The following is a 10,567-nucleotide window of genomic DNA, read 5'->3' as shown; positions in this document are numbered from 1 at the left end:
GTGTCCTGTGTGAATTTAAGTATTCTCGCACTCACTCTCACACACACACACACACAGAGGACCTGAGCCCTAGGACGATGCCTCAGGACTACCTCGCCTGATGACTCCTTGCTGTCCCCAGTCCACCTGGTTGTGCCGCTGCTCCAGTTTAAACTGTTCTGCCTGCGGCTATGGAACCCTGACCTGTTCACTGGGCGTGCTACCTGTCCCAGACCTGCTGTTTTCATCTCTCTAGAGACAGCAGGTGCGGTAGAGATACTCTAAATGATCGGCTATGAAAAGCCAACTGACATTTACTCCTGAAGTGCTGACCTGTTGCACCCTCGACAACCACTGTGATTATTATTATTTGACCCTGCTGGTCATCTATGAACATTTGAACATCTTGGCCATGTTCTGTTATAATCTCCACCCGGCACAGCCAAAAAGAGGACTGGCCACCCCTCACAACCTGGTTCCTCTAGGTTTCTTCCTAGGCTCTTTTCCTTGCCACCATGCTTCTTCACCTGCATTGCATGCTGTTTGGGGTTTTAGGCTGGGTTTCTGTACAGCACTTTGTGACATCAGCTGATGTAAGGGCTTTGTAAATACATTTGATTGATAATGTCTGTCATCTAAAAAAAATACCCGGGTTGATATAAACAAAAATATAAAAACAAATATAAACGCAACATGCAACAGTTTCAAATATTTTTCTGAGTTACAGTTCATATAAGGAAATCAGTCAATTGAAATAAATAAATTAGGCCCTAATCTATGGATTTCACATGACTAGGAATACAGATATGATAGGGGTGTGGATAAGAATAGCAGTCAGTATCTGGTGTGAGTGTGACCACCATTTGCTTTCTGCAGCATGACACATCTCCTTCGCATTTAGTTGATCAGGCTGTAGATTGTGTCCTGTGGAATGTTGTCCCACTCCTCTTCAATGTGCGAAGTTGCTGTATATTGGCAGAAACTGGAACACGCTGTCATACATGGGTGACATATCTGGTGAGTATGCAGGCCGTGGAAGAACTGGGACATTTCAGCTTCCAGGAATTGTGTCCAGATCCTTGCGACATGAGGCCGTGCATTATCATGCTGAAACACGAGGTGATGGCGGCGGATGAATGACACAATGGGCCTCAGGATTTTGGGCTGTCCATACCATAACCCTCCTGCCACCATGGGGAACCTCTCGCCCACACAACGCCATACACGTGGTCTGCAGTTGTGAGGTCAGTTGGACGTACTGCCAAATTCTCTAAAACAACATTGGAGGCGGTTTATGGTAGAGAAATTAACAGTCAATTCTCTGGCAACAACTCTGGTGAACATTCCTGCAGTTAGCATGCAAATTGCACGCTCCCTCAAAACTTGAGACATTTGTGTCATTGTGTTGTGTGACAAAACTGCACATTTTAGAGTAGCCTTTTATTGTGCACCTGTGGAATGATCATGCTGTTTAATCAGCTTCTTTATATGCCACACCTGTCAGGTGGATGGATTATCTTGGAAAAAGAGAAATGCTCACTAACAGGAATGTGCTGGCTTCTGATTAAATTAGCTTTTTGTGCATAATGGAACATATCTGTAATATTTTATTTCAGCTCACCCGGAGGCTTCTAAAAAATCCTGCTATGCCCTCTGACGAACCATCAAACAGGAAAAGTGTCAATACAAGGCTAAGATTGAATCGTACTACACCGGCTCCGACGCTCTTCTTATGTGGAAGGGCTTGCAAACTATTACAGACTACAAAGGGAAGCACAGTCACGAGCTTCCCAGTGACACGAGCCTACCAGACGAGCTAAATCACTTCTATGCTTGCTTCAAGGCATGCATGAGAGCATCAGCTGTTCCGGACGACTGTGTGATCACACTCTCCGTAGTCGACGTGAGTAAGACCTTTAAACAGGTCAACATACACAAGGCTGCGGGGCCAGACGGTTTACCATGACGTGTGCTCCGGGCATGTGCTGACCAACTGGCAGGTGTCTTCACTGACATTTTCAACATGTCCCTGACTGAGTTTGTAATATCAACATGTTTCAAGCAGACCACCATAGTCCCTGTGCCCAAGAACACGAAGGCAACCTCCCTAAATGACTACGGACCCATAGCACTCACATCCGTAGCCATAAGGTGCTTTGAAAGGCTATCAAGGCTATCATGGTCCAAACACACCAAGACAGTTGTGAAGAGGAGCACGACGGCACCTTTTCCCCCTCAGGAGACTGAACAGATTTGTCATTGGTCCCCAGATCCTCGAAAAGTGACCGGTTGCATCCTGACCGGTTGCATCACCAACTGGTATGGCAACTGCTTGTCATCTGACCGTAAGGCGCTACAGAGGGTAGTGCGTACGGTCCAGTACATTACCGTGGCCAAACTTCCTGACATCCAGTACCTAGGCGGTGTCATTGGAAGGCCCAAAAATGGTCAAAGACTCCAGTCACCCAAGTCATAGACTGTTCTCTCTGCTACCGCACGGCAAGCGGTACCAGAACGCCAAGTCTAGGACGAAAAGGCTCTTTAACAGCTTCTACCCCCAATCCATAAGACTTCTGAACAGTTAATTAAATGGCCACCCGGACTACTTACATTGAAAACTGTTGAGCGTGAAAAACCCAGCCGCATTGCCGTTCTTAACACAAGCCAGTACTCATTGGCACCTACTACCATACCCAGTTTAAAGGCACTTAAATATTTTGTCTTGCCCATTCACCCTCTGAATGGCACATAAACACAATCCATGTCTCAATTGTCTCAAGGCTTAAAAATACTTCTTTAACCTGTCTCCTCCCCTTCATCTACACTGATTGAAGTGGATTAACAAGTGACATCAATAAGGGATCACAGCTTTCACCTGGATTTACCTTGTCAGTCTATGTCATGGAAAGAGCAGGTGTTCATAATGTTTTGTACACTCAGTGCATGTAGGTAATACATTCACTTAGAGATAGCGTTACAGTATTATACAAAGGAAAAGAGTTAAAAACCACGGAATGATACCACTGCTCTCCTAAAGAAGAATGTGTGTGTGAGTCCAACGTTTCATACATGGAAGCCTGTGCATAAAATACAATTACAGCAGTGGAGGCTGATGGGAGGAGCTATAGGAGGACTGGCTCATTGTAATGGCTGAAAAGGAATGATGGAACGGTATGAAACACATCGCACATATGGAAACCACATGTTTGACTCCGTTCCATCTATACCATTCCAGCCATTACAATGAACCCATCCTCCTATAGCTCCTCCCACCAGCCTCCACTGAATTACAAGTATATGTGTACAAACCTGTGAAATACAGTAAGATGTTCCCAGGAACATGGCATGAAAGAAACACTTATGTACAGCATGAAATTGCATCCTATTTCCTATCTAAGTGCACTACTTTTGCCCAGGGCTCATAGGGCTCTGGTCAAAAGTAGTGCATTATGTAGGGAATAAGGTGTCATTTTGGCCGCACTCAAGTCATTATAATACAGTAGATTCAAACATAATACTATTTTGGCCTACAAAGCAAAGGCTATTTTTACTGTATTCATACAAACAAAGGCATATTGCAGTTATCTTGTCTGTGGCGTAAGAAAATAGAAGAACAATACTTTTTCCCACTTCTAGTTCATTTACACATAGGCTCTCACTGTGCTCAGGTGTCAGATGCTTTTTTTTAACCTCTTGTCTAAAATGCAGTCTTCAGCTTTTGACATCTTAGACTACAGCGAGTTCAAAGTTTGTGCACACCCACGTTTCATGGCAAGGAGGGGTATTCTCCAGATAAACTCCTCCCACACGTCAAGTCAAAAAGATGGACTCCGTCTTAGGGTGAACAGAACACTACGGGATGTATCCTCATCTAGAAGGAAGGAGGGTGGAAGTTCGCCAACATGGATTCCACTAGGCAGGCTCTATTGGTGCGTAGTTGATATTCTAATCTTGCACCTTAGTCCTGTCACCAAGTCGTTGTAGCAAAAAAGCTTTACAATAATAAAGCACGGCAGTCTCTTAGTTCCTCTCAGTTGGATGCTTCCTGGGCCTGGAGGGATTATTATTGCTGTGATATAAAGACTACTTTGGTCTGTCTATGTCCAACCTGACATTCAGGTGCTTTTAATTTGACATCACGCGTGTCCAGCGTCTCCCCTGTGATATGTATGTGTTACATATTTGTATCTCTACGCCAAGGAGTCTTTCTTGAAAGAAGCTTTACTTGCTGATCATAAATGTCTGAGCGCTTGAGGCGAAGGTGGAGGTATATTTCAGAAGTGAAAAGTAGGTAAACTGGCTGCCACCGAGGTATGCCACCAACGACCTTGTATCCCAAACAGTCACAACCAATCACATACAAAGCACTGTTAGAGTGGTGTTGTGTAGCAAAGTGTGCCTCATCGTAGAATATGTCACCGGCCCTTACCCAGCCCTACCGCCCTATACAATCTGGGCCTTGTGGATGAAGGAGGCGTGTGGTGATGAGGTGAGGAGGATGCCATTGGGCTGGTATTTGGGGAGCGGTTTGGGTCTCAATGTTCCATTGTTCTGCTGGAAGTGAGGGTTGAGTCCACATTCTACTTCTGAGATCTGAGAACTGTTGGTCTTGCTGTCCTGGTCTTCTGACCTCCCCTGATCCAACGGACTCATCCTCGGGCACGTTTCCCACTCCCCCTCCACACCTTCATCCTCGTCTTCGTCGTCTGTGATGGGCGGGTTGTTGCAACTGAGAGGGGAGTGGGTGTTCCTGCTACCGGGCCCCTGTCTTATATGTAAACCCCACTCCGTTGGGATGATGGCACTGCCGGTCAGGGACCTCAGCAGCTCGACGGACTGTTCCATGGGGAAGGGAGAGGGTTGGAGAGGGGGGTGGAGATGGTTTGACTGTGAGACAAGTGGTAAATATGTGGTTAGATAAAGGAAAATACGACTCATCCATAACTATAGATCATTTGAGTATCTCTAGCAATCTCTACTAAACCTATGAGTTTAAAAGGTTTACAAGAAATTGAGTATGCCATTTGTGATGCCTCAAGTCTAGCATTGCATCAGAAATTGCAACTATGATTTCTGAAAGAACAGTGAATTTATAAAAAATATTCTGAATTTTGCACCCCCCCCCCCCCCCCCCACACACACACACACACACACACTTACCAAAGACATGGTGCTGTTCTGCTCATTTGACTCCACCCTAAGTCTGTTCTCCTCCTCTCTGTCCATGGCTCTGCTCTCCCTCCCTCTTCGTGAAGAATTGTACAGAACAGGTCGACCCAGGTAGTCTTGCCCCCCGCCCCCTACCAGAGTAGATCGACTCTTCCTAATGCGCCCTTGCTCCTGTGTGTGAAGGAAAGGGAGAAAAAGATCACTTTAAACAAATGTTAAAATTAGAATGAGATTTGCCTGCCCTGCGCAGCTCAGAACTTAGCGGCCATGCATCTGGAGGCTAAATCAGAGGTCTCCCTCACATGCAGAGAAAGAGTGAAATGGAGACTGACCACTACGGAGGACAGACTGGTCCGCAGTGTCCCCTCCACTCTGAGAGGGATATCCTCCTCTGTCTAAAAGAACAGGGGATAAGAAAGAGAGGGAAGGGAGAGAGGGAGGGAGGGGGGAGAGAATGAGACAGGGACATAGAGTGAGGGAGAGAGAGAAAAAAATGACCATATTAACTTCAAGCAAATAGATAATGCTCATGGAAGTGCTAGTATTTATTTATAGAATGACAGCATGCCTAGACCACAGACCAGTGGAGGATAGTTGGAGGAGCTATAGGAGGACGGGCTCATTGTAATGGCTGGAATGGAATAAATAGAACGGTATCAGACATGAAAACCATATGTTTGACTCCGTTCCATTTATTTAATTCCAGCCATTATAATGAGCCCATCCTCCTATAGCTCCTCCCACCAGCCTCCACTGCCACATACTGTAAGATATGGTGATTTAATATCCTACCTGTCCTCTAGTGTCCATACTGACTGAGTTCATTTTCCTGAAAGATGCCTGTCTGGAGAGAGTACTGATCTCCTCCCTGAGAGACAGAGGCATTGTAAAATATTCGGAATTACTGTTTCGGCGTAACATTTATCCTTAAGATTCTATAACGATTTTAGGGGAGTTACTGTAAAGTTTGAAAACATACTTCCTCACAGTGAGTTCCCTCGACAGTTTCTTGTTCTTGCGTTTGTGGTGACGGGTCACAGAGATGACTATGATGATCATGACTAGAAGCAGTACTCCGGCCACTCCTCCCACTATTACCATCAGGAGACTGTCGAACGACGCCTGCTTCTGAGGCAACTCTGAGGGAGAAGGACAATAGGAAGTGATGTCATATTCAAAGAGATACAGAAATACACATCATTTTGAAAATGTGTGTGTGATTGTATAAACTGTCTTTGTTAGCTAAACTTCTTTGTTTAACAGAACAAAGGTATTTTACAGAATTTTGTTTCAGGATACAAAAATAAATGAAAAATAAAATACAACATATATATCCAGGACTAAAGTAAGACAATTATTACTCATTCAATATCACTCTCTAACATGAGTGATAGCCCAACCTACCTGTCACAGTGATCTCCACCTCTGCGTTATCCGCCCCCACAGAGTTCATGGCCACACATTGGTAGATGCCAGCGTCCGTCAGGATGAGGGGCCGATTAAACAGCAAGGATCCATTCCCTGTGGTCACGCCCTCTGGTAGGTCTCTGCCCTTTCTGCACATAACAGAAATACTATAGCACTTAACATTGGGTTTAACAGAACAGTACTGTTTATATCTTACAATAATGGTCTGAATGCCATAACTCTATAAACACCCAACAACACCACAAGGTACTTAATTGAACCTGAATGCACCCCTTTAACACACCCATCAGTAACGCACAAAACATTGCATTCAAAACAACAACACTAACCGCAATATCATAGCAACACAGCCCTAAAATAATATTGACTATGGATCACCAACCACACTTCCCTGAAAGGACCACAACAGTGATATAAAGAAAAACATGACTAAGAATTTGTGGGCGCAACAAATTCATTAAAATGGCTTTTTCTGACCACTACTCTAGCTTTGAGCTGTGTTTTGGACCTTTTGAACATACCCCCATTTGAGCAGGAGGAACCAGAAACAGGAACCGTACAGTTTTGCATATAGATATAGATCACACAGCATGATTATGTTCCAAACAAATCCAATTCCTTACCCCCATACCTCCCCACTCCTTCTTCCCCTTCCCCAGTTCCTTGTCTTTCATCCCTCCTTTTCGTGGCCCACACTCTTCCCTTTACCCCCCCCCCTTCCCCTCCCCTCCCTCTTGTGAAACTGTCTCCTCTGTCTGCCCTTGCACAAGCTGCAACACGACACTATGACAGCAGGGTTATTACTTCTGCTGCTGCTTTGCATTGACAAGTACAAAGAAGGAAACTGGTTTTCCCACTGCAACGGGCGTGTGTGTGTGTGTGTGTGTGTGTGTGTGTGTGTGTGTGTGTGTGTGTGTGTGTGTGTGTGTGTGTGTGTGTGTGTGTGTGTGTGTGTGTGTGTGTGTGTGTGTGTGTGTGTGTGTGTGTGTGTGTGTGTGTGTTAGGATAAGTACGAAAGTTTGTGATCAAGTAAGGAGAGATTGAATGTAAAAAAGAGATCTGGGTCTTAAGTATAAAAGTGTGAGATAGAGGTGAGTCAGTGTGTGTGTGTGTGTGTGTGGGGGGGGGGGGGTGTCTTGTGTCTTTGTACTTTCGTGTGTGTGGTATATATCTGTTACTCACACGCAAACACACCTTACTGTAGGTGTGTTAATGTGACTAACAGCTTTAGACTTGGTGACAAATTTCTCACACGATCTAGTAAACCACACATATAAAAATATAGAAAACATAATTAATCATACTCAATCATAACTTCTATAAATCTAACCAGACATACAGCCTGACACACATGAGACACTTTCCCTAAAGGCCCATCTTTAATTTTATTAAGAATTATTAATTTTCAATAGATGGTAAGTTTTACCTCCACCCTCTACCACACCCAGAGAATGGTTTAATCCACCTAACAGCAGGATGCCTTCCAAACGCTGCCAGAAAAATTACTCAAGTGAAAAACCAAGAACTTCAGTCAGCTGTCTCTGCCTTCATTGGATTACTTTAGCACTGTCGGCAATCATCACCGTGAATGACAATATATCTGAGATAGATGTTCCATTTGAACTGTCCCTGAACCAAAAGTGTATTACTATTTATCTAACCTTTATTTAAAAACCTCACAGGAGGTTGGTGGCACCTTAATTGGGGAGGGCGGGATCGTGTTAATGGCTTGAGCGGACTCAGTGGAATGGTCAAATATATCCAACACATTGTTTGATGCCATCCATTCCAGCCATTATTATGAGCCGTCCTCCCCTCAGTAGCCTCCACTGTACTACATGCTCCGGGAACTTTGGCAACTATTGAAGGGGTATTTCACCTTGACATATAGTCATTACTATATCATCAACATCACATTTATCCAAACTACAAGCTAGAACATTTTCGTTTCACTGGTAGAATCGGGAAGTTTCGACTCCCTGTGTATTGGTCTGCTCATAGTGAACCTCAAAGTCCGGCATTCATAGTGAATACTGATACCGCACGCACGCTAGGTAGAGGAGACGTGCACAAAAACTTGAATAATGGTGTTGTTTACTTCGAACGACCAACACACAGTAATCTCAGGACTTCTTTAGGCAAGATTTTTTTTTAGAAAACGTTTATTTTTCACTGTTTGTCCTCATGCCCGTGTGATGTTCTATGCCTGGCTGTCCTAATTACAAACAAGCGTCATATTTCACCATTCTACCTACAAGACTCACCCTGATTCTGCGGCTATCAAGAATGATGCGGTGACCTAAAGATTATCAGGCTGAACTGATGGGGAATCCATTTCGATGACAGCTGAGAAGTGATGCGATACCATACATTTTTTTCCCCTTCAGAACAAAACAGAAGATTCTCAATTAGAGGTGACCTAACGTTAGCTAGCTTGCTAGCCTAGCGGGATAAGTTAGCTAGCTAACGTTGCAGTCCTGTATTGAACTCTGAAAGCCAATCAGCTAAATCATATAGCTATCTACTGTATCTTTCAGTATACACACGGTCAATCAATTTCGCCTATGCCATGGTGGTCACTGCTGGACTGGTAACTTAACTACCTTCAGCAGAGTAAACATGTTTGTTTATTTGTTATATCTTTGACTGACGTTAGCTGACGTAAGATAGCTAATGTTACCAAATAAAGTATCTCAATTTGGCTTTTGTATTTTATCTATATTTTTTGTATGTTTGAGCATTGTTAATACCCGTGTTCGGTTTGCTAGACATTTTTGATGTAGAAATGTAAGTTGATTTTTGTATTATGAATAATAATTTAAAAAATGTATTTTAAAAAAGTGTCAATTTGGTAGCCATTTATTCCACCCTTGTCTGGAAAACACTCCGTTACTAAAAATAGAATTGTCCATACAGCTAACTGTTGGTGGCAATGATGAATGTGTATAAATCTATGGTTGGTTAGTTGGTTCTCAGCCAGTCTCAGCTGGCTAGCAATCTTGCTGTCAATTTTGTGACGCTAGTTAGATAACAGCAAGCTGACAGTATTGAAAGGTCCATGTTAGGTATGCATAGCTAGCCAGTCTAATAGAGATCAATGCAATTAAGTGTAGTGGTTAAATTGTGTATTGTTGTGTGTTTTCTTGTAGGTGGTACTTGTAGTGGAGGCTGCTGAGGGGAGGACGGCTCATAATAATGGCTGAAACATAGCAAATGGAATTGCATCAAACCCCGTGTTTGATGTATTTGATACCATTCCAAAAATTCTGCTTCAGGCATTGCCTATCCTCCCCAATTAAGTTGCCACCAAACTCCTGTGGTGCAGAATCTCATTCCACCAAGATGTGCTTCCAAACCCTAGCTCTGCAAGGTGAAAGTAAATTGACAAAAATATTTACAAGCTGATGTCTAAAATAGCTGCATTTCCAGTAAGCATGGTATAAACATTAATTGGGTAGTGTGTTGTGGGGTTACAGGTGGTTAGAGTTAGCATGAGGACCACAGAATACCTTCCAGACCATGTAATCAATTTAGTCTACACCTCTTCTCTTTTGACCTTTTCTTTTTGTAAACTCAGGTTACCTGGAGTCATTTCACAGTTCCCTGCTGAAAAATACCCCAAAGTGGAGGCATTTTGGGTACACAAGCATGAGGAACGGAACACACCTTGCAGTTATGGAGCACAGCAAGATTGTGGAACAGAAACCAGCAAGGGACACTGAAAGATATAAAATCAAGACTACAACAGTAATGACACAATTACCTCATTATTCTCTCTGCAGATTCTCAAAACATAATACAAAGACATCTACAAAATTCCCCTCCAAAGGGCTTCTGTTGACAAGGATGATCTGTCAATGGACTGGGGGAGGTTTACAGACCGTTCTTTGAGATGTGTAAGGGGTTTTTGGTTGTGCAGGGTTGTGCTTAGACAGTACATTTATTGTTGTGTATGAGAGCGATTGAGGTGCCATTTCTCCTCAATCTCCCA

General features: G+C 43.6%; 1 protein-coding gene across 1 annotated transcript in view; it reads right to left on the bottom strand.

The window, feature by feature from the left end:
• Positions 1-1,184: 1,184 nt before the first annotated feature.
• Positions 1,185-10,567, bottom strand: part of LOC139416071 (nectin-4-like) — a 31,302-nt gene continuing 21,919 nt past the window's right edge. Inside the window, exons 7-12 of the mRNA XM_071164325.1 lie at positions 6,553-6,704; positions 6,128-6,287; positions 5,941-6,016; positions 5,481-5,543; positions 5,140-5,319; positions 1,185-4,866 (exon numbers count right to left, since the gene is read on the bottom strand). Coding sequence (XP_071020426.1) covers positions 4,423-4,866; positions 5,140-5,319; positions 5,481-5,543; positions 5,941-6,016; positions 6,128-6,287; positions 6,553-6,704 — 1,075 coding nt within the window. The 3' untranslated portion in view covers positions 1,185-4,422. The remainder of the gene's footprint in view (positions 4,867-5,139; positions 5,320-5,480; positions 5,544-5,940; positions 6,017-6,127; positions 6,288-6,552; positions 6,705-10,567) is intronic.

Source organism: Oncorhynchus clarkii, chromosome 9 (assembly GCF_045791955.1).
Source record: "Oncorhynchus clarkii lewisi isolate Uvic-CL-2024 chromosome 9, UVic_Ocla_1.0, whole genome shotgun sequence".
NCBI lineage: Eukaryota > Metazoa > Chordata > Actinopteri > Salmoniformes > Salmonidae > Oncorhynchus > Oncorhynchus clarkii.
The sequence above is the reverse complement of the archived record's forward strand: the minus strand, read 5'-3'. Positions and strand labels throughout refer to the sequence as shown.